Source organism: Heloderma suspectum, chromosome 2 (assembly GCF_057233095.1).
Source record: "Heloderma suspectum isolate Gila_16-S chromosome 2, 16-S_ref, whole genome shotgun sequence".
Taxonomy (NCBI): domain Eukaryota; kingdom Metazoa; phylum Chordata; class Lepidosauria; order Squamata; family Helodermatidae; genus Heloderma; species Heloderma suspectum.
In genome coordinates this window covers 330,715,565-330,740,249 of record NC_139459.1, presented here as the reverse complement: position 1 = coordinate 330,740,249, position 24,685 = coordinate 330,715,565, and the positions used below count along the sequence as shown (strand labels likewise).

At 44.9% G+C, this 24,685-nt stretch overlaps 2 protein-coding genes across 2 annotated transcripts in view; one reads left to right on the top strand and one right to left on the bottom strand.

Annotated features, from left to right (window-relative positions):
* Nucleotides 1-20,080, bottom strand: part of LOC146355045 (cadherin-related family member 3-like) — a 41,210-nt gene extending 21,130 nt beyond the window's left edge. The window contains exons 1-4 of the mRNA XM_084829836.1: nt 20,066-20,080; nt 9,402-9,493; nt 4,606-4,713; nt 1,828-2,024 (exon numbers count right to left, since the gene is read on the bottom strand). Of these exons, the coding sequence (XP_084685962.1) occupies nt 1,828-2,024; nt 4,606-4,713; nt 9,402-9,493; nt 20,066-20,080 (412 nt within the window). The remainder of the gene's footprint in view (nt 1-1,827; nt 2,025-4,605; nt 4,714-9,401; nt 9,494-20,065) is intronic.
* C2H3orf49 (chromosome 2 C3orf49 homolog) overlaps nt 14,404-24,685 on the top strand; it is a 49,858-nt gene continuing 39,576 nt past the window's right edge. The window contains exon 1 of the mRNA XM_084840487.1: nt 14,404-14,506. The gene's annotated coding sequence lies outside the window, so the exon portion shown is untranslated. The remainder of the gene's footprint in view (nt 14,507-24,685) is intronic.

Genomic DNA, 24,685 nt, shown 5'->3' with positions numbered 1-24,685 from the left:
CTGGTCACTTCAATCTAGCCGAGGTGCCTGCTTACCTAAAAGACTTAGGGCCAGACTACAATACTCTTGACACTGAGATAGTCAGTGAAAGCTGGTGGCTCCAATGTCAGTAGGGCTGTGAATCCGCTCTAAAGGAGCTATCCAAGGTGCTGAGCCCATTTTTTGTGGGTTGGGTTCAGCACCTTGGATAGCTCCTTTAGAATTCTGACTGGTTCTGACTGAAACCGAGAGCAGATTCACAGGCCCACCGAAATCGGAGCCACCAGCCTCCGCTGGAGATAGTATCAAAACCAGGTGAGTGAACTATGGCCTGGCCGCCTGGTCTGCAACATTTAGTGTTATTTGCTCAAGTAGTTGATTGAGCCTTTTCAAAGACACACGAGGCTCCAAGATAGGGGATTTGTAGCTCATAAGCAGCCAGCAAGGAACATGGGAAGTGACCTTATTCTGAATCAGCCCATTGGTAGCTGATGCTGTATTTTGATGTGCAATCATGTACTTACTACTAAAGCATCTTTTTCATTCAGTTGAACTGTAACACAGCTGTCTGCACTGGGCTGTATTTTCCCCCAAGGAGCAATAGCTTCTTATAGATATGGCCTCTGCATATTTTTTTTTTAAAAAATATTACATTTCTATACCGCCCCATAGCCAAACTTCTCTGGGCAGTTTACAAAAGTCAGAACATTAAAATGCAATATACAGAGTTTAAAAGCCATTTACATGAACACAGGCAATACAACACAAACAACATATAACCAAAAAGAATTTTGAACTACAAACAATTTAACAAAACATCCAACAATAAAAGCAGCACAACTTAACAACAGTATGCAAGAGTCAGCGAAAGGAACACGCGTTCTAAAAAGGGAAGGCCTGCATATCCCATCACTAGCACTGAAAGGTGGATATATCAACAGGCCCAGCCCGCCTGTGAGGCGGGGTGAATCTGCCACCTCAGGTGGCGGGTCTGAAGGGTGGTGGATCCTGCATGCCCTGCTGCTGGGAGGGCTGTGGGTCCTGCTGCCGCCGCTGCCCTGAGAGTGAGGCAGAGGGCAGGGGGCTGCTTAAGAGAGCCCTGCTGGCCACTGTCCTGCTGCGTCAAAAGCTGCAGCAGGAAAGAAGCCACTGTGGCTCTCCAGAGCAGCGGCTGACGCCACTGCAGCTGTCACCCCCACCCCCGCCCCATGCCTCTCTCCAAATGAGGCATAGGCGGGTAGCTGCTCTGGTGAACTGTGCCACCACCGCAACAGAATGCCTGGTGGATCCCCGGAGCACTGCCCACCCCATGTCTTGCTCAGAGTGAAGCAGAGGGTAGGTGGAGGCAGCTGCCCTGCCCCTCACTCCGAGGGGTCCCCCAACCTTTTTGGACCAGTGGGCACCTCTGAAATGTTGAGGGGGTGTCGTGAGCATTCTCACAAAATGGCTGCCACTGGAGGCGGGGCTTGCCCATTCATAAAATGTGTGCCGTTGTGAGCATGGCCAGTTACACATCATATAATTGCTCAGAAGGCAGTCTCGTGAGGCTAAAGGAAAAGGAACCCGCCCAAGAATCTAAATTCTAGACAGAGATAGAGTTTGAGCTCCAGATAAGGACGGCACTGGAGGGCAGTCCTGCACTTCTCAGAAAGTCAGCTTCTCAATTAAATTTATTTTAATTACAAAAAACTTAAGAAATAAAAAAAGAGGTACAAAGAGCCTGGCAGGCACCTTGTTGAAAACCCCAAAATTAAAAGATGTAAACCTCAAGCAGGCTAGCCTATGATTTCACAATAAAAGTAAGGATTTTTTTTAAGGTTGCTGGGATTCACATCTGCAGTGACTTACTTCTGTCAATCATGAAGTAAGGGCTGCTTGAATCAAGACTAAAGGTGATACCATTGATTGGGTCTTTTCCCATAACATGACACCTGCCAACAGTCTTTCTGATGGGAAGTTCTTCATCTAAGGTAATGTTCACCAGAGTCATTGAAGCTGAGCTTGCTGTTATAGGAGTCGACCTGCCTTTTTCAATACTGAAAAAACTAGAAAGGCAACAAAGCATATAAAAAGTAAGTACAATGTGCAGTTCAGCAGGGGCTCATAATTTTTCACTACACAGTACAATTCTGTCTTTGTTTGAGCACCCATTTGTTAGATCAGGGGTGGCGGACCTGTGGCTCTCCAGATGTGGTTGAACTTCAACTTCCATCATATCTGATCTTCAGCCATGCTACCTCTGGTTGACGGGAGCTGGAGTTCAACAACATATGGAGAGCCACCCCTGTATTAGATCCTCTTCCTGAACCACAAATCACATATCCAAGGACCATTTCTTGTTACAGAATCCTTACACTGCAATCCTATGATTCCTCGGAGGGCACCCCAGGACCCTCCCCCTCCAAAGGTGGAGAGAGGAGTCCACTCTTGGAAAGGGAGACCTACATCAGAACCCTCCTCCCTGCCACCATGGAAACCTCCAAGGCTGGTTATTCTCTGACATTGGAACTCCAACGTTAGAAGGGGGGGGAGGGAGAGATGTGCCAAGTGTGTGCAGGGAGGTGTCCCCAGACACAGCTATAAACCAGTACCTAGACACGTACCTAGTCCCCAGACATACTCTCAAACCAGGGGTAGATCTATGTCAGTCGTGAGCTAGTGTAGATTAATGCCCCCAATGAAAAGCAATGGGAGAGAATTCATTTTTTTAAATGGCCAGGGAGAAAGCAAAAATGCTGCTGCTCTCTCACTTTAGTCCTGGCAGCCTTTGCCTGGCAGGGATTTAGATGAGATAGTTTAGATAGTTTGCCCACCTTTTCATCTCCCCATCATGCCCTGTAGGATTGTTCTGTTGATAACCACTATCAAAACCCTGCCATGTTCACTGATTTCCTTCCATCTTTCCTTCCATCTTTCCTTCCTTCCTTCCTTCCTTTTATTGGCCAAGTGGACTAGGCAACTTTCCAAAAAGAGAGAAGGTGATGTTCAATATAATAAGCATATTTCTTAAAATCCTTTTTTTTAAGAATAAAAATGAGTGGCAATACACTGTCAGTAACAAAATCAATGCTCCAGTTGTATATGTCTAGTGACCAGTTCACACTTTCCATGGGGACTAGGGGACTGTTACCTCAGCCGTCCCAGTAACATACATCAATATTATTATTCCCATATTGAAGCTGAGAAAATGAGGATGGGGGCGGGGGTCTGGGATGATGTAAATGTTGACCTGAGGACTTCCAGGCTGAAAGCTCAGACTTGTAGTAAGCATTGTTCTTCACTTAGTTGAGGAGCTCAGGTAAGGAGAGATTCATGACTAAAGCAGAGGGTTTGGCGGAGGGTATGGGATATTGATGTGACGTTTTCAGAGTTTCATACTACCTCTGTTCCCAAACAGAAATGCCTGTATGAAATATGGTGTGGGAGTACATAATAGCCCTCTATACTTGACAGAAAGCAGTTTATATTTCCTGTGGAGAGGTGTGCGTGTTTTTTAAAGAGTCTTACTTTGGAGGTGCTCTTAGACCCAGAACTGTCACTACAGGCACAGGTTGACTCGGTGGCACCTTTTATCAGCTCAGGCTGATATACGTACCAACTACGTCCTTAACTGGACAGAGACAGTCTAGCTACAGTTCTCCATGCTCTGGTGACCTCTCATCTGGATTACTGCAATGCATTATATGTGGGGCTGCCTTCGAAAATGGTCCAGAAACTTCAGCTGGTCCAAAATAGGGCAGTAAGACTGTTAATGGTGATTGGCCAACGTGGTCATACCATGCCAGTAATTTCCCAGCTGCACTGGCTGCCAGTCCATGTCCAGGCCTGATTCAAAGTGCTAGTATTAACATTCAAAGCGCTAAATGGTTTGGGGCTGGGATATCTGAAGGATCACCTCCTCCCATATGTACCTGCCTGGACCCTAAGATCATCTTCAGCGCTCCTTCTCGGAGACCCCTTGCCAAAGGAAGTGAGGTGGGTGGCTACCAAGAAGAGGGTCTTTTCTGTTGTGGCACCCTGACTGTAGAAAGAGTTTCCCAAAGAGACTCACCTGGCACCTATGTTGTGTTCTTTCCAGTGCCAGGTAAAGACCTTTTTATTTTCCCATGTATTTTAGTCTTTTAGCTCTGTTGTTTTAAATCTGTTATTATATTTTAAATCTCTGCATTGCTAGCAGGTTTTATTTCACTTTGTACTTTTATACTGTTATTTTAAACTTTTATATTTTATATTGTATTTTATTATGTATTTTGTGGTTTTAATTGTTGTGAACTGCCCAGAGAGCTTTGGCTATTGGACGGCATAGAAGTGTAATTAATAAAATAAATGAAATAAAATAAGAGTCTTGAATACAGTATGATAGAATCGTTGTTGTTGTTATTTGCCTCACTATTGTCCTTGGTTAAACAGGTTTTGCAGGTGATCGTAATTTTTCAAAACTCTGTGAAACTTTTTTGACCAGAAAAAACTATAGCGGGAGAGAAAAAAATCAACATGTGTTCCCACAGTGAACAAATAGCTCTTTCATACCACCATCAAATCTCCAGGAGGTGGAGTGAGACTATAATCTATACAAAGCCCATACATGCACAACCTGTATATACGAACACTATTCCAGACACTTACGTGCAGTTAAGAATGTGGTCACTGTACTTTACTTGCACAAGAAACACCTTTAAATATCCATTCACAGAAAGACCCTCTAAATCAGCCACTGTCACCATCACAGAATAGCTATGAGCAACAAAAACGAAACACAAGCACAGAGAAATAATAATTGCCTTTCCAATGTACTACAATGTGAAATATTTATTATATCTTCTTCTTGTCACATTGTTATCTGATGAGCTCCGCTGAGAATCTGGTGATCTTGGATCTATTCCAGGATCTATTAGGAGCCTACAGAGGTCTACAGCTTGGATGCACATTAATTCAAAATGTACCAGTAAGTGGAGAAGCAGAACATGGGATGGGCATCAGGGAGATTTGAATTTTCAAACCAGTTTTTTGAACAGATTTAGGGGGCTTTATGTGAAGCCTTATTCAACTGAGCTCAGGCTTGTTTATGTCTTACCAGGCTTGATTACAATAATGCATAATACTTGGGGATGCCTTTGAAAAGTGTCTGGAAAATGTAATTAGTTTTAAAATGGGGGGGCGGGGGCTTTTGGTTGTTGACAGGGGATTGCTGGAATGAGCACTTATCACACCGATGTTAAGAGATCTCCATTGGCTCTCAGTTTCGTTTCCAGATACCGTTCGAGATGTCGGTTTTAACCTTCCAAGCCCTAAACAGTTCGGGGCCAGGCACTTGAATTACTTCCTCCAATAAGAACAGGACACCTATGGTTGTCTTTGGAGGCCCTTGTTTTGCTGCCCCTGCCTTTGGAGGTGAGGCAAGTGGCTATCAGGAAGAGAGCTCTCAGTGGTTTTGCGAACTTGTTGATGTGTGGCGTGTAAATTCCTTCAATAAATAAATAATCTACCATGATTACAGTTCCCTCCCAAGGGAGATCTGCCTGTTGTCTAATTTACTATCCTTCAGCGACCAGTGAAGGCTGACCTGTTTACCCAAGGTTTTGTTTTGGTTGATGGTTTGCACAGTTGTTTTGGGCTATTTGTTATTCCTTGCAATGATCGGTGCATGGCTGGCATTATATATATATATATATATATGTGTGTGTGTGTGTGTGTGTTTTGTTGTTGTTCAGTTGTTCAGTCATGTCCAACTCTTCATGACCCCATGGACCATAGCACGCCAGGCCTTCCTGTCCTCCGCTCTCTCCCGGAGTGTGCTCAAGTTCATATATATATATATATAAAAATAAAAACTTCCCTGCTGCTTGAGATTCCTATTTATTTATGTACTGCTCTTTGCTTTGCATTGCTCTTTTGTGGATAGTGTCATTATATGATGTAGTTCAGGGTGGAGAACTCCAGCCCATGGGCCTAATCCATCCTGCCAATCCTCAGAATCCACCCTGCAGCTCTGTCCCCAAACCACACTCCTTCTGCCTTAGCCATACATCCCCCCAGTGCAAGCCATCGTGGCAAACCCAACCTTTTTCTCTTTGTGTGTACGCACTATGCTATTCTGTTCTTAGTCTTCTGGCTCCCCCACCCCCATGTTTTTCTCCTTCCCATAGTCCTCCAACAGCTGCCAAGTGGAGCGCTTCAGAGCTGGAAATGTTCATGCAGTTCCAGAAACCCTCACTGACCCTTAGCAGGGGTCTTTGTCGATCGGCTGTTAACCCTTTGAAGTTCTCACCTAGTCACTAGGTGGCACTGAACTTAGTTGTATCTGGGAGGAGACAGGAGTTTCCTGTTCCTGTTATCTTCTTTTTAAAGAGAGAGTGCAGTTCTTGTCCAGCTTCCCGATATTTGTTTTATTGGTTGGTTTTTATCCTTTTGTGAGCCACCTCAACTGCCTTAGTGAGGCAGAAAGGCAGCATAAAAATATTTTAAATAAATAAATGATCTGCCATGCCACAGAAAGCCCAAGGTGTCATTGAGCATCTGTCTGCCCCTTCACTATAATGCCATTTCCTGATCTAATTTTGTCTGTCTTAGTTAGCTAAATCATAGCTAACTAAGAGCGCTCCAGGGCTGAAAATTTGTATCTCACATTATTTTTTAACTGTGTAAGGTACAGCAAGTGGCGGCTTCAGCTGTCACTTTAACATGCTGGAGTAAAACCACGGTGATAAACAACGATGCCTGTAATTAAAAAGTGGATAATTAAATTAAGAGGTTTCCTCTGGCTGAGCAGAAAGTTCTGCAGTCTCTTTGGGAACAGGATGGAGAGCTCTCTGGATAACATTTATGTAGCATTCTCTCCTCCTTTGCTAGACAAAATGAAGGGAGCGAGGGGAATTACACAGACTTTTCAAGACAAGTTCATTTCTTTCCAAATCACCCAGGCAGGAAATGATTAAAAAAAGACACACCTTCTGTTTTAAACAACACCAGGCAATGTTAATATGCAGGTAGAGGGAAAGGGCTAATGAATGCAGCAGTCTTATTAACATGCTGATATAACCCTGTTGCATCCTGCAAGGGCTAGTGAGGTCAGCGTTGAGGCAATTAGAATTAATGAGCCTCCCTATGCCTGAGGATATCTATGGACACTTATTTCCCTGCCTAGTTCTTGGGAGATTTACTGGAGCCAATCAGACGCAGAACAGGGAGTTGATGGCCCAGGCTTTTCTCTAGAACAGAAGCAGTGTGCTTGTGCAGTTAAATTAGGACTTGGAGTGCGAGAGACAGAGAGGTTTGTGATTCCCTATGTAAATGCCTCTTATGAACTACCAGACCCAGAGTTCTTTGTGCATGGGGCAGGGGGGAGGGACCACTGATGGGAAGGACAAAGCACCATAGGACCCAGGGGCAGTGGGAACCTGTGCTGGTTTCCGGGTCCCAAATGTTATTTGTTTATTTATGCTACTTATATATCGCTTGATATTATACGATATTTGGGAGTAAATGTCATAAAACCATAAAATGTATGTGAGTAAATGGGCCAGTTCAGACAACACAACAGCCCATGGGTTAAACAATCCATGGGCTGTTGGGGACAAGCAGGAGAAAGCAGAAGCCACTTCCACTTTTACTCAGCAACCCATGAGCAGCTCCATCATAGGCTGCTCAGCGTGTTGTCCAAACCCAGACTGCAGCATTGTTCAGGGGCTAAATAACCCAGTGGTTAACCCAACGGGAAGCCATGGGCTAACTGCTGAGTGGTTTAGCCCCTAAACAACCTTGCGGCCCAGGTTCAGATGACAGGCTAAGCAACTCACGGGTTGTTGAGTAAAAGGAGAGGTGGCGGGCACCCTGCAGGCAGCGCTTCTGCTCTCTCACTCATGCATGGCAGCCCATGGGTTGTTTAACTCAAGAGGTGTCGTGTCGTGTGAACCAGGTCAGTGTCTGCTTCACACACATCATACTGCCATGTCAGGCTATAAGAGAAATTAGGAAGCCAGGAACATAAGGAGGTTAAACAAACGGAACTAGAGGAAGCAAAAGGACACCAATCAAAAGGACACTTCAGTATTTCAAAACAGACAAGGCCTTTGTGCAGTCCGGTTTAGGCAATAAACGAACTAGGACCAAAATAGATCAGCAAGATCTATTTGTGAGGCTCTTCTTCAGGCTGGATGTCATGTTAAACAAAAACAGCAAAGGGAGTGGGTGTTCAAGGGCATGGTGGAAAAGCCCCAGTGCAGGCCATGGTATAATTTCAGAAACTTAAAAAGGTAATTTCAGAATTAAAATAGAATCTTTTCAACATGACTCATGAGATCGTATATAGGGGATAGAATCATGAAATGTGTGTGGGAAGTAGCCTGTATTATAAGTTTGTACCGGGCCCCAAAAGAGGATACTTGGGCCCTGACTTTGTACTGAATTCCTACAAGTTCTCCATTAATAGTTATACTAATTTATTCAGACTACCATTTAAAAGGCATTTAAACAACATTTCAATATGTTTTTGTGTACATATGGACTGGCTTTTCTTAAAGCTTTTGGCAAAGGTTCATGTTTCTATTTTATTTTATTCTCTTCCCTTTTAAAACATCTCTTTGATGTCCTTCCCCAACCTATCCTGATTTTCATCTGGACTAAACTATAGTGTGAAGTCACATGGCCTGATCAGATGATGTGGAACTCTCACACTCACACTGTGAGAGCCAGAGAGTGCTTTCTGTCAGCCTTTCCCATCCCTGCACCACCTAGATATGTTGGCTGGGAACTTCCAAAATTCCCAGTCAACATGGCCATTGGAAGTAGCAGTCCAACACATCTGGAGGACACCAGGTTGTAGAAGGCTGGTTTATATAGTGCTTTAATACACCCATCATTCTGTTATCCCTCATCAGCCACAGGTATCCTGAATTTCTGAGAGCTGGTTATACGCTCAGTGGTGACTTGGGAAAAACAATATTCACACAAGGAGACAACTCGGGTGAGCAGTATAATGCAGTGCAGGCTGGTGGCTCCAATGTCAGTGGGGCAGTGCATCCACTCTGCGTCTCAGTCAGAACCACTCAGAACTCTAAAGGAACTATCAAAGGTGCTTTAGAAGTTCTGACTGAAACCCAGAACACAGTCACCACCCCACTGACATCAGAGCTACCAGCCTGCACTGGTATAACACAAGAGCCAGAATGAATGCAAGGTCATGGTGGAAAGGAAAACTGGACCTTGTACTGTTCTAATTCATGGCAGTGAAAAGGCAATCAGTTTTCTTTCTCGTTATTTCTTTCCCTCTCCAGTTTTTCAAATAAATCCTGCAGGTGCATTTTCTTCCCCTGTCCCAACCATGAGCAGAAAATATTTTGAATGAAAAAAAAGGGATTTTCACCATTTTGAACACCCATATTCACTGAATTCAAAATAAAACCATAAAGCATACTCCTACTTACCTCATTTCAAAACTGAAGGACTCTGTTGTAGAAACTGTCCCTGTATGATCAATCTCAAACACTGTATGGTTTGGCGAGATCTCAATAGAGAACTAATAGTAAAAAAAGTGGGGGGGGGGTAATGTAACAGTCCATACAAAATGTCACAGGTCAGGGACAGTTGAAAGAAATGAATAGTCTGAAATGTTAAGTATTAAATCCCACCCCCAAGTCCATCTCTCTGCGCATCAATCCACAATATAGTGTCCTACTACAACCGTAGTTAAAACGTATGTAAGATCTATGGGTTCAATCCAGATTCAAGCTGGATCAACTGCGCTGGTGGAAGGGGACATCCTTGCCCTCTTCTTCCCATGGCAGTCCCTCCAGACCCCTGAAAATGCTACACCCCTGCTGAGTGGGGTGAGCTGTGTGTGGTATGGGGGGAAGTGGGTATCCCCCCAAATCAGGTGGAGGGACCTTCTGCAAGTGGAGCCTTTCCTCTTGCGGAAGGTCCCTTCCTCTTGCGGACAGCCGATCCTGGATCCAACCCTATATAAATTCTCCCCACCCCCATCCCACATTCTTCAGGAGGGCCATGCGACCTTCTGGAGAGGCTTTTGCAGGGAGCATATGGCTACAGGGCAGAGAAGGGGTTGGGAAGTTTCCTTCCATTAACTTTCTTAATGTAACTTATCTTAGCACCCAAGACTTTATCATCTTAATTAATTGTTCACATTTTTAATTTATTATTTTAGATCTTTGGATTTGTTTGCCATGATGAGCACTCTTGCTTTTTTTTTTTTTTAGGAAGGTGGGATAATAAATTTTAATAAATAAATAAATAAATAGACATGGGGGAATATAAGTACATAGATACATTCATACAAGTTCTGTGAAAACCTATCTAGTCTTATGGTTATATCACCAAAAATTCATAGTTGGCTGTATCAAAGGCCACCAATAAGATCTAATAGGATCAAAACTTTATAATTTCTACAACTGGGTTGCAGTTTCAACTCTCGGTTTTGTATTTTTATTGTTACATCCTGCCTTTTTTCTTCTTGCAAGGAACCTGCCGCTGTGCCTGTGAGAGATGAGTGAGCTCCTCTCCCACGGATTGCTGCTCCTCCTCAGAATCAGAACTGCTCTGGGGCTCTATGGGCTCAGTTTCCACCCTGACAGTCCCTCCCTTTCCCTGAAGCCCTCCCTTCTCCTAAGCTCCACCCCCTGTGGGGTAGCAGGGAAAGGAATCTCCACTGTTATTTCCAAACAGTGATTGGAAACAGCATCCCCTTGGCATGCTGCTCTCCTGCTCAAATGGGGGGGGGGTGAGCTGTGTGCTAAGTGCTTTAGCTACTACACTGCATCCTCCCCAATATGGAAAGTTTCTGTGCAGGTGAAGCTGCCAAGGCACTGGGTGGAGAAGCGTGTCTCCAGCTGGCACCTCAGTCAGGGTGGTTTTGCTGTGCGCAGGCTTTCCTCAACTGGGAAAAGCCTACACGTGGCAAAGCTGGGGACCCAGCCAAGGAGCTAGCTGGAGGAGCTCCAGCTAGTGCGTTGGCTGGGGACTGGATAATGTTAGTGGGCATGGCAACTGATGGCATTCAGCACATGCAGGGCTCAGTGGAGAGACATTTGCCCCCTCCCATCACCAATTCCGTTCCCTAGCCTCGTTCTATAAGTTGCCACAAGACCCTTTGTTGATTTTGCTGCAACAGACTGACATAGCCACCCACTCTGGAAAACGTGCTTAATTATCAACCACTGAAATCCTGCAGCTTAGAATGCTGAAATTTGGCTGGATTGTGCACTCCATCTGGCATTCGTTTTCTGAACATGTATGCCACACTATGGGCTCCACACCCAATCATAAGAAGTGAATTTCCCACTTGCGTTGCCTAAGATTGCTGTGTGACATACTAGTTAAAGTAATGCAATAACATGCACAACTTCCTTTTCATCCATTTCTTTTGTGGTGTTAGGCAGAGGCTGGCTTCAGAAAACAAAGGAAACTGGGTGGGGGCCTCTGAAAGGAAGCATTTTTCTTTCGGCTCTTTCCGCTTCGCAACCCAACCCCCTAAATCAGTGGTTCATTGTTATCCCTACATAACAATGAACCACCAGTTTTCTGTAGTTGTGGTTTACTAGGCCTAGAGATCATCCAGCTGGGGGTCTTTGTTCCTGCTTCTCTGGTTCAGTCCACCTGGCCTGGGAGGTCAGAGCCTTGACTGACTGACTGACTGACTCCAGCTACAAAAGTTGCTGCTCCTGTGGCCATCTTTGCTGTTTGGAATTGTGTATTTCTCCTTTGTTTGACCTTAGCATAATTACTATTGGATTGCGTAATCCTAGTGTATACTAATGTGAGGTGTTTTATGTGTATGATTATTTAAATCTTGTTGGGACTTGTAACTGTTAATTATTTAGAAATGTTGCCATATTTTATTGTGAGATTTTATTTAGTGTTTATGTTGCTGTAAGCTTTACCATGGAAAAGCAGCATGCAAATATGAGGATGCTGCTGATGGTTTTCAAGCTAGTCCCCTTCTCATGTTATCTACATAAAGGGTCTCCACACAATGAAAGGGTTGCAAGGCCGCACTGCTAGCTGCACCCCCAACATTGCACCCACTGGCCCAGCTCCACCTCTGAGCAAGGGTCTGAAGGAGGAGCTGGTGTCTTGGGGCATCACGGATTCCACCATAAGAGGGAGGCGACAGCCCAGACAAGATGGCAGGAGGAGGCAAAGCTGTAAGATAGAGCTGTCCAGACCTGAGGGCAAGGTCAGAACTATGGACACAACTGAAACTGCTGTTCCACAGCCACAGCCAGGAATCCTGCAGCTGGGTGAACAGCAATGGCCTGCCGGAGCAACTGCCAGAGTTTTATGTTCTGGCCAAGAGAGTTGGTCTGGAAGTTCCATCCCACAGGTGCTGCATCTGGCCAGTTTAAAGGGCCAGTGCCTTTTCTACAGTTGTTGGTTTCTTCTAGGACAGCTTTCTGCAACCTGGCAGCCTCCAGAGGTGTTGGAATACAACTCCCATCATCCCCAACCAGCATGGCCTTGCTGGCTGGGGATGACAGGGATTGTAGTTCAACACCTCTGGATGGTGCCAAATTGGAGAAGACTGTTCTAAGGGGTGAGATTTGGATTGAGGGCAACTTCAGGGCTTCTTCACATGGAGCGTTTATCCTGCGATTGAGATTGCTCCTTCACAGAAGTTTGCGGGCTCTTTACATGACGCAGTGATCATTCAAGATGTCTCCTGCACTAAATGCCCTTTGTTCCATTTTTAAAGGGATTGCAGATAATGAGCTATCAAATTACCCCGTTGTGTTCTGCTTCAGCTCTCTCCGTGAAAAGAGGAAAAGCCGGCAAGAAGAGGAGCGAGATCAATGAAAGATAATGGAAGACTCAGATACTGAGAGAAGGGGCGGGGGGGGGGGTGGGAGGAAAGGACTCAGGTGAAAAGGGGAGTGGTTGTGATCCTGCATTTAAAACACAAAGCCCCTTTTTAAATGCAGGATTTTAGGCTGGTGCAGAGCTGCCCTCAGTGGGGAATGCTTCTCAGGTTGCTGCTGCTCTTCGGATGAGTCTGACGTCCACTCCTCATAGTCCAATCTTCTTGGGGTTCAGGGGGACAGGATGCAGGATCTGAGGGCTTACTCAGGACAGACGGGGGGTGAGTCTGTCTCCTCTTCAGAGCTGCTGCTGCCACTTGAGGACTCTGCCTCTGAAGTCTCTTGGTGGTCATGACAGCCAGCTGTATTTGTGAAACCCTGGGGTTCCCCCCTCCAGACCTTCACTCAACATGTGTTCTAGGACACACTCTCAGTTTGTGTGGGGCCAATGTGACACATGTAACACTTGGGCAGATGCCTGCACAAACTGAGTTTGTGTCCAAGATGTTGCCCAAGAATCCCCATAAGATGCAGGAATTTTGTGGCAGACGCACAGTTTCCTCAACAGATTAATCGCTTTGAAGGAAAGATGTTTGGAAACCACTGTTCTATAGATTTTATGCCTGACACCTTACAAAGGTTACGTTCCCTCACCAGAATAATGCATATTTTGCAATATGAAGAATATACATTAAGCAGAGTTGTACTGACTGATATTTTTAAAAGGCCATTGTTTCAGCGCGGGGGGGGGGGAGTCAGTTGTGTGCCAAAACGTACTGTAAGTTTACATGAATTAAAATGTCTTCATTTGTCCCTTCACAATATTGTTCATTCTTACATTGACCATGTGAAGTCATTTGGGTCAGTTTGTTATTCCAGTTTACAGAATATAAACAGAGTGTGGGAGACAGTTTGTTCAAGGTCACCCAGCAAGCACAACGCTGATTACAAAGCTGACTTTCCATGCCTATTTATCTCACAGTAACTGCATAAGACAGACAGACAGACAGACAGAAGCTATTTCTGTTTCCTTTCCTTCCCAAGCCCCTTCATTTCTTATTTTGCCCAACTCCTATCTCTCTTCAGATATAAACAAATAATGGTCAGTTCCATCTGAACGCTATCAATGTAAATATTCTGTCCAGTTCTGAAATAAACCACATATTCAAAGACTCCCAAGTCTGACTTGTTGTATCCTCACTCCTTCCCCACCTGAGTGCTGGAATTCCTAATGTAGCACACAGTGACTCTAGTCTACGTTAACAGTCCCAAAACGTGTTCCGTGAGTGGGTGTGTGGGTGTGTTACAAAGATAGACAAAGAACACATTGTAATAATTTGAGGAGGGATTTGAAGTAGGAGAGGTGGGATTGCACAGGCATTCTTGGAGGCAGTTCCAAGCATATGCAGCAGCTAGGGAGAAGGAGTGGAGTCTTTTGAAAGATCAAAAGACCCGCAGACAGGGATGGGGGTGGAGATGCAGGTTAAGATCATGGACCAGGATGTACTGGAATATCAGAGTGGAGAGATAAGGAGGGAAGGCCATGGAGGACTTTGAAGGTGAGGAGCAGACAGGAAGCCAGCACAGGGACTTAAGCAGGTCATCACCTGATTAGAGTGACAAAAGAACTGAAGGATTTTGGTAGCAGAGTGCTGGAGAGACGTGAAGGAATCAACATGAGATGATGGAAGACCAGAGAGGAGAAGACTGCAGTAGTATGGGTGAGAAATGATACCAGACAGAATGAACCAGAGTTTTTGCTGAAAGAGAGGAAGGCCTCTATTTATTTATTTTTGCAGTGTTGTAAGGGGAAAAGTAACATGACCGGGCTACAGTCTGAGTATGGGGAACAAAGGAGAGAGAGGGCTCAAAGAGAAAGCCAAGGTTATGTACCTTCAAAGGAAGTATATGAGAAGAGGAAAGCTTGCACGGAAAGATGTGATATTTCATATTGGACTACTGAGCTTGAATGATGCTGAAAAATCCAAACAAAAATATCAGAGAGGAAGCTGGAGATGCCAGGCTGGAGTGCAAGGAACAGTTCAGGAGTAGAGAGAAAGGGCTTTTCTACATGAAGCTTTTAACCTGCCACTTTACTGAGGCTTCTGCTTCTGGGTTCTTTCTGGAATTAAGGTCGGCTCCTTTATATATATTTTTAACAGGGGAGGGGACTTTCTCTGCCTTTTTATATGTTCCACTACACAACCATTAGATGGTGCTGTGGTGTAGCAGAACTGGGCAAATACACCAGGGAATGGAGGCTGGTGGCTCCAATGTCAGTGGGGTGGTGAATCCACTCTGGGTTTCAGTCAGAACAAATCAGAACTCCAAAGGAGATATCCAAGGTGTGCACCTTGGATAACTTCTTTAGAGTTCTGACTGGTTCTGATTGAAACCCAGAGCGGATTCTCTGCCCCACTGACATCGGAGCCACCAAGCCTCCAGTGACACCAGGGTTTCATGCCACCATTCACAAAAATACCAGATTTCCCTTGTTAGAAAAAAAGAACCTTATAATGGCTGCAAAAAACAGGAGAGTTGCTGGAGGAGGAGGAGGAGGAGGATGTCATGTAAAGCACCCAGAAACGTCCAAGAGTGAGGAATCACAAGTGCACAATAAATGGTGGTACCAAAACCATGGGATTTGATGAGATCACCAAGGAGATCAAGCATTTGTTTATACCAAAGCTATAGATAAGTTTTAAAGTGAATTAGTAAATCCACAACATTTGAAACACGAAAATGACATCAGCAGATCTTTTAAAATGGTAACTCTATAGAAAAAACAACTAAGACATTAAGCTATGGATGGTCAGCTAATGTTACGAACTTCTCTGCCACCTGGTGGCCAGTATGGTTTTAAACAATGGGCATAATCTGAAATTCACAGGCACCACGATCCAATCTAAAGAATGGATATCAAGGTCCAGGAGTGATACCGTATGCACGGGTGGAGCTTTGCTTCCTGATTTTGATGTAGTTGTTCTCCATCTGGAAAAACAAGCCTCTGTGCAGTTTTCACATGGCTTGTCTCTTTGACAGTGGTAAATGCTGCATCCAAATTGGGAAGCAATGCTCTTGATGTGGTGCATAGTTCTATTCTACATTCACGCATCCTTTCTTTGGCTTCATCCCTCTGACTTAAGCGAAACTAAACCAGCATAAGTAGTCTGTCAGTGACCATCCTACATTTTTGAAAGGTGCTCTTCCACACAATCTGTATCCTTATTCCTGAAACTTTGATTATGTGATGGAAACTAATTTTATGCACTTTGAGCTCAGCTGATGGTCCATACTTGCAAGTAAACCTGCGTGAGCTCAGGCTGCAAGGGACAGTTTATACATTATGGCTGCTTGATCCACAGGAGGACTATAATTGTGTGGTGAACCATTTATGTGTAGGAACGAGGGATGCTCGAGGGCTTAGTTCAGTCTACTTTTCTAAGGGTGCAATCCTATGTTGATAGATAGTAGATACTGCCAAGTATCCAAGGCAGGCTGGCCAGAGCACAGAGACAATCTTCGCCTCCGTACTCGAGCTGCCCTGCATTTCTGCTAGACAGATGATTTTGCCTGTCTAGCAGTGATGGGGAGGGGGAGGGAAGGAGGGAAGGAGGCTGGGGCGGCCATAAGATTCAGCATAAGGCAGCTGCCCCAGTCTCCTCCCCTCCCCACCTCCAGGAACTCCCCCTTTCCCCCCATTTCCATGTGCATTTACTGAGTACAGAGAAGCAGCTGGCATGGTTCTCTCCATGCCGGCTATGAGGGGGAGAGGCAGGGAGCACGGTTTCCTGGCAACAAGGTCAGAGCTAGCCAGGAAAATAAACAATCCTATGGCCCCCCAGACACTGTCTAGGGGCCACAGAATTGCTCTGTTAGTGATTCAACCAGATCAATGCCTCCCAGACTAATGTGCGGGTCAAAACAGTTACTGTTTGGATTTAGCACTTCTCTGAATTACAAGTTTGATTTTTGAGGGCTCACATATCAAAATGTATATTTTAGGAGAAAACACATTTGGAAACATGAAATATATTTCAAAATGCATATTTTGTATTAAAATACACATTTTCATGTAGTCCCCTCTCTCTCACCCCATCCCCAAACCAGATTAATGCAGAAGAGGGACAGAACACACTTATGAATGAAGGCATATGAAACGGACATGGATCACTAACAGACTGATCCATCCATCCATAGAAGGAACTAAACATGTTAATTGGGCCATTTTTCCATTCCATCACAGAAAACCTGCATTAGACTGCCTGATCAGCATAGATCATCTGATCCGTACACAAGCAGCTCACCATATGGTAAAAGCCACTTTATAAAGTCATTTTAAGTAGCTTCCCTTAGGGATTTCATAAGGATCATAAATAAACATGTTTGATCATTGAGCTTTGCCCTGATCCCCAATACCCACTTATTGCGAGGCAAGCGGCCTCACTGCTGCTCATTCACAAACTTCTCACAATTAATTATGAGGCATTTTCACCTTCTTGTGCCTGTTTGCAATAGAGCAGCCTTCCCCTACCTGGTGACCACCAGATGTTTTGGACTACAACTCCCAGTGTTCCTGACCATTGGCCATGCTGATTGGGGCTGATGGGAGTTGAAGTCCAAAACATCTGGAGGGCACCAAATTGGGGAAGGCTGCAACAGACCCTGTTTCCTTTCTGAGAGAACTCACCTACACCTAAGGATGGCGAGGTCCTTGGGAATGCAACACACCTTCCAGAAAGGAAGAGCTGACAAGAGCCAAGAAAGTTTATGAAAACAAGCCTTAATTAATAAACTTTTATTGTTTTGGTAGAATTGTGCCTGCTTCTATCCACAGGAGTTTGTGAACATATTCAGAAACAAATGGCTCATGAAAGAACAGAGCAGGAAGGAACCCAACGTGTTATGTGATTACACCCATGACTTAAAGAAAGGATACCAAAAACTTTCCAAAGATCAGGTCCTAACTGAACAAGTAACCCAAACAATTCAGAATATTTTAGGGGACCCACTGTACATTATCAGTGTGCAAGATAGCAGAGGATGCTGAAATGACCATCTCAGATTGAACAGTGCAGTGTTTGGGGTGACAGAAACTCTTGGTTCAGCCCCATCTGACAGATACAGCTTTTCTCTTTCTAAAGTTTTAGAAAACTCTTTCTAAAGTTTAATCAATCTGTTTCCTTTAACAGTAATCCATTCCTTTTGGCGCTGTATTAAGTGGATAATACTGCCTTGTTCCTGGCACCCTTGAGAAAACTCAGAAATAACTAACACACAGTTACCTTTGACTTTGTTTTCTCAAGGAGAAGACATGTCCAGCTGCATCTTGATCATCCTCATAATTCTCTTCTGAATTGTTCTCAACTTAATATCCTTCACAAAATCACATTCTCCATGAATCCACATTTTTAAGAATACATATTGAACTCTCCAACATCTATAGAGCACTTCTGCTTCCTGTACACAACTGGTTATACTGAACAATCCCTCCTGTCAGCTGGTGAGTGCTGACAGGATTGTAACCAAAACAGGGTCACTGAGAAACAAGAAGGAGGCATCAGCATCCTTGAGAAAAACCAGAGATTTGCAGAAGTACAAAAAGACTTGGGGGGGGGGAGACGTAAGGGGATAACCCCCCACCCTCACCTGAAAGCAGCCATGTAAAGACTGAGCATGCTCAGTGGCCATAGAATGCTAATGGTTTGCTTGGGGGCAGGGAACCGAAAAACAGGGGAATGGAATGTCCTAGAAGAGGGCATGGCTGGCTGGAACTCTGAACAAGAGCACTCTACACTGAAACATTTTGTAGCAGGTCCCACTTGTTCAGCTTATAGGGTTGCCATTCCTTGACACAACTCTGTAAGCTATTACTTACAAGCTATTATAACAGCTTAAGTGGAGGGGTCGTAGCTCAGTTTTAGAGCACGTGCTTTGAATACAGAAGATCCCAAGTTCAATCCCTGGCATCTCCAGTTAGGGCTGGCAAATCTCCTGCCTGAAACCCTGAAGAGCTTCTGCCAGTCAGTGTAGACAATATTGGGCTAGATGGACCAAGGGTCTCACTCAGTAGAAGGCAGCTTCCCATGTTCCTATGTATTAGATAATAGGAAGAACTTCCCATGCTTCCAGACACTAGGGGGCAATAGAGAATGTCTTGTAGCTTGATCAGTTCCTTTATCCTGCTCCTTCCCTTTCCTCTTCCTCCTTCTTCCCCTTGCCTTTGCAGCAAAAACAATGTTGCTCTCTCCCTGAAGGAAACAAGTAACCATATCTCATGCCTTTGCTCACTTATACTCACACACCCTGCTTTAGGGGATGCTTGTAGTTAAACAGTGTTAACTTCTCTGACAATGTATATAAAAGCACTAATAAATTAAGTTGATCTGAACTTCTTTTAAACTGGCTGTAGCCTGCATTTATTGCCTCCAATACTAAATGCTATGTTGCCATGCTTTCTCTATATAAAGCAATTCTGCTGTAAATCATACCAGACTTTCAAACACTATGTTCCTATTTTGGCAATAGCAGAGAGTAGTTTATAATTCTGGGCTGATGGTACTTGCTTTAGATTGCTTTCATCTGAGGATATGACAGCATAGGAATGTGTATCTTATTTAATGGTGGGCTGGAAGTGTGCACCCACCCTGAGATGACCCTGTGTCAGTCACTCACTCTCTTTGCACAGCAGAAGTGTACAATAACAGGTTCAACAGAGAGTGCAAAGTCCACAACACTAGATATGAAATCTGGGCTGGAATTCTCCCATGCCACAGCTTTTTTCAGAAACTCTGACCATACTCCCAGCCCCAGTCTCAAGGATGGAAGTGATGGCAGAGAAACTTCTGTGCAGAATCCCCCTTATGTCTAGAGATCATGCCCACATTTATAAGGACCTCATCCTTATAAGGACCGTAGAAGTGGCAGAAGTCCATGCTAACTTCCACTTCACAAGGAATGCCCTATTATGTGGAATCCACTTCTTCAAAGGAAACTGGTTGATAGCCCAAGGCTCTTCAATGCTGAGATTCAATGCTTAATACTGTTACAGCAGAAGGTGAGCAAATTCACTTTTTGTTTAAGTTGTGCAACTCCCATTGGTGCTTGTCACGAAACAAGGGCAAACGTAGGCCCAAGGGAGTCATGCTCATCAAAAGAAGATCCAGCACTTTGAATAATTTATAAAAAGATATTTCTAGTGTAGCTTTTAAGCATGATCTCCCCCAAAGCTTAAAATGAGGGAACAAGCTATAATCATAAAAAAAAAGCCAGCTCCATACCTTGGAAACCGTCATGCTTGTGTTTAATGTTTGTTTCATAGCTGAATTATCAGCCACTGAAGATAGCAGTTTATAATTAAAATCCAAATTGTTCTTTAATTATAGACATTGCTAAAGTATCATTCCCTGCTATATAATTACTTCTCATGGAGATGACTAATTATTTTTTTTAAAAAAAATCTCCCAATAAAGCATTTCCAAAAGTAGGGTTGCCAAGTCTCAGTGTTTGGCCCAAAGTTCTAGGATTTTAGCCTCTTTTTGAGAGCCTGGTGGAAAAAGCTCAACCTCAGGTCAGGAGCCAGAAGCAAGGGGACAAGCTGTTTGCTGTAGGACCTGTTCCTCCAACCGTCTCCTCCACTGTACAGTTTCAAACACCCAATTTCCACAGCATTTTCCAATTTTCTCTTTCTTTCTCAGGGGCAGAAAGCAATATAAGCAAAACAACAACAAATCAGAAACACATGGGAAAGAGGGCAATATCTCTGTGGAATTCCTTCCCTAGTGACCTCCACCATGCCCCCTCTTTGATGAGCTTCCACCGGGCTTTAAAAACCTGGCTGTTCAGGCGGGCACTTTTGGTGGGTTAGGGTTTTTTTTAGAGCAGTGTTGTTTTGTTATGTTTTCTTGCTGCTCAGTTGATTATGTCACTGTGTTATTAGTATTGTACGTCACCTAGAGTGGCCGGGTAGCCGGCCAGATGAGCAGCTAATCAATCAATCAATCAATCAATCAAACAAATAAAATATTTAGGCACTGGGACAGACCCTGTGTCACTGCCCTGCATACGTGGGCAGCCGCACCATGGCTGATGTCTACACTGCTGCCACCCTACCACTGTCAGCACCCACCCACCCTGGCATTGCCACTTCTACCACTTCAGGCCTCCAGCAGCTGTCGGTTGCTCTCCCTCCCCTGCCCCGCCCTGCCCATGTGGCGACCATGCTGCTTTTGGGTGGGGGTGGAAGTAGAGCAGGGTGGCCACTTATGAAACACACCCCAAAAGAGGGAATGCACCACCCAAGAAAGAGGTCACAAGAAGGCACCGATTTGCATGCAATTTGCATATGCTAATTTATATGTATATGTGCACATCGACTGCAGAAATAATTATTATAATTTAAAGAGAAATACAGTACATCTCACTATAGTGCAGAAGACTTACCTGTGTACCTGCCTATTCAGTCTGCTGCCCAGGTGCTGTCCGTAGCTTTGGCTACCTGGTGGTGTAGGAATTAGGGCTGTGCACCGCTGTGGATCCAGATCGGAACCCAGCTGAAGCAGGGCGATTCGGACCGAATCGGTCCGGTTCCGAAGTCGGTCAGGATCAGCCCAAAGCTATCTGAAGCAGGTCAGATCGATCCGAAGCGGGTCGGACCATTTCAGGCTGATCTGGACAATCCTGAAGCTGCATCCGCGCCTCCCCAGACACGCCAAATGAGCACATGAGCTGCCTGCTGAGCCGCGTGAGCCCCCCCTCCTCACTTGGAACCGTCGGAGTTCCTGCAGCCACCGGCCTCTTTGTGGGAGTCACCATGACCCAAGGATCTCATGGAGGGTGAGTGGCTGTTAAACCCATTTTTTGAGCACAACCCTATGGATGTTTGCTTGAACATAAATGCCATTGTACTCAATGGAACTTACTCACAATTAAGTATGTTTAGGATTGACCCTGATGCTGGGAAAGACTGAAGGCAAAAGGAGAAGGGGACGGCACAGGATGAGATGGCTAGATAGCATCACCAATGCAATGAATATGGACTTGAGCACGCTCCGGGAGAGAGCGCAGGACAGGAAGGCCTGGCGTGCTATGGTCCATGGGGTCACGAAGAGTCAGACACGACTGAACGACTGAACAACAACAACAACAGGATTGTAGCCTAAACATGAATAGCATTGTGTGGTAATTCTGTAGTTTTTGCTACAGGGTGCATTTATTTATCATATTTATATCCCACCTTTCTCCAAGAAGCTCAAGGCAGTGTAATGTTTGCCCCCCTATTTTATTCTCACAACAACCCTGTGAGGTAGGCTAGGCTGAGAGATACAGACTGGCCCCTGGTCACCAATGAGCTTCTTGGCTGAGTGGAGACTTAAACCTGGGTCTCCTTAGTTCTAGTCTGACACTCTAACCCAGCCTTCTAACACCTGGCACCCTCCAGATATGTTGGACTGCAACACCCATCATATCCAGCCAGCATGGCCAATAGACAAGCCTGCTCTAACCACTACACTACACTGACTTACATCTCACGGGTTGGATGTGACAAATAGAGATGCAGCCCAGTGGAGGCTGGTGGCTCCAATGTCAGTGGGGTGGTGAATCCACTCTGGGTTTCAGCCAGAACTTCTCTAGAGTTCTGACTGGTTCTCACTGAAACCCAGAGCAGATTCACGGCCCCACTGACATCGGAGCCACCAGCCTCCAATGCAGCCTTGACCACTTTCCCTCCATATATTTAAAGAATATGGGTGGGAAAAAGTAATTTGGGAAGCTGACTTATTTTCAGAACACAAGATTCGAAAGAGTGTGAGTTATTGAAAATTACCTTCAAAGGAGTTCTCTCGGGATCCTGGGCCATGACTCTAAAAACGTTAGTGTTTCGTGGGATGTCCTCTGCGATATAAATTTCAGCAGCTGCAGACAAATAGAACATTTTTGGTCTAGAATTTCATCTTGCAGTTAATATACAATTTCCACTTACTGGTTTCTTTATTTCAATTTCTACCCCACACAACCCCTTAGGTTTTGTATTATGTCATGCTTTTAACAAAGTTAAAAGCATCACACAATAAAAGAAAACAAAACAAAAAGACCAGAATTACACCCATTCTTGTGTAATCCTAGGCGTTAGAAACCAGCTCACAAAATAATTAAAGTTCTCAGAACTAGAAGTCAGACTTTGGCATCACTCTTAAAGAAAGTACTCCTGCACTTGTACGAATATTTAGAGATTGGACAGATGATGTTCTGAAGCTACTAGATCTTATAAATCATTCTGAGCTCCTTGGAGAAAGGGCAGGGTCTAAGTCAGGGCTGGGGAATCTAAAGCCCTTTAGATGTTGTTGGACTACAACCCCCATCACCCCAACTGTTGGTCTGGTGGCTGGGGCTGATGGGAGTTGGAGTCCAACAACATTGGGAAGGGTGCAGGTGCTGCACCCCTGTTGTAAGGAAATTAATAAATGTTTGACTTCCTGATCTCAGAACCACTTGAGTAGAAATGTTTTGGGTGGCCAGCCACCATAACAAACATGACTACCCAAGAGGTCCAAGGCGTGGTCTGAAGGTACCAGATGTAGCATCCTAGCTGAAGCTAATGAGGTCAGGGCCTGGTCCATGCATGCCTGGATGGGAGGCCACTTGAGGATCCAGTGTACGCTGCCGTAAGCTCCATTAAGAAAGGGGGGATATAAATGTATGTGAGAGGCCGTGCATGGCTAGCCTCTCTACTCCACCTGAAAATAACTGCAGCGTTTCCAAAGGAGGTGGGAGCTGGCTGTCACGTGCAGCTACTGAGCCCAAGCCACAAAGGGAAAAATATAACACAGACCAGGCACAGAAGGAGAGGGGTGGTGGAAGGAGGAGAAGACAAGGGAGCCCTGTGTGTGAAGCTGCACAGCAGACAGGCAAGTTTTGTTTGGAAAGACGAATTGTGCCTAGGACTATATAGCAGGAAAGCCTCAACCTCCATGATGAGCCAGCTGTCTCTTGTTTAAGGCCAAACCGGAAAAACATTTAGCTTTCTCAGAGAGCTGAGAGAGACTAAAGTATCTCTGAGAGGCATTATCTTTAAAAGCTTATCACAATTCAATATGATAAATAAAAAAAGGTTTGAAGCCCTTCTGCAAATAAATGGGCAGTGTCCTTGTTTGATGCTGCCTTAATTAGGGCTGTGTGATGTACAACAATGGCTGGTGTGGTAACTGCTGTATACACTCTTCAATACCATGAGCTAGGAAGGTTGTGTGATTGCCAATGGCACAACGAAAGCCAAGTGCTGCGTGTGGGTTGGCTTTCTGCTGCAAGACCTTGCAAGGGTTCCAGAAAGCAGTGGCATGCAGACAGCCAAGCCAAACAGTGTTCAGCAGGTGCCATGAGCAGATGCGAAGTTGTGCCAGCACTTCAACGCACAAACACACATGCAGAGCAGTAACCATGCTGGAGGGGGTCGTGCGTCTTGGCTATGACTTCTACTGTGCCACCATGGACAATTACAGTTCTTTCAGGAATCATTACATCATGCCCACGCAACTTAACTTGAGCCAGGGTTCACACAGTCTCTGTCTCAGAACCTGAACGATCTCCAGAGTCGGGTTCTGTGCTATAGGACACGGCATGTTACAGTGGAAAGGAGAATGCCTCTATGTGCTGTGTGCCCAAAGACAGATGTGTCTTGCCGGCAGGTGTGAACCCCAAACCACTGATCATGCCCTTTAAATGAAGGTACTTGATACCTCGGCCAGGCTGAGACAGCGCTCCGGTGAAGATAGGCGGTTCATTGACATCAGCAATCTGGACAAAGATGGTCTGAGAAGCTGAGCTTCCCTTGTTATCTCTCACAAGGATGGGAATTGTGTAGAGACTGACAGTTTCAAAATCCAGTTTGGGTGATGCAGTGG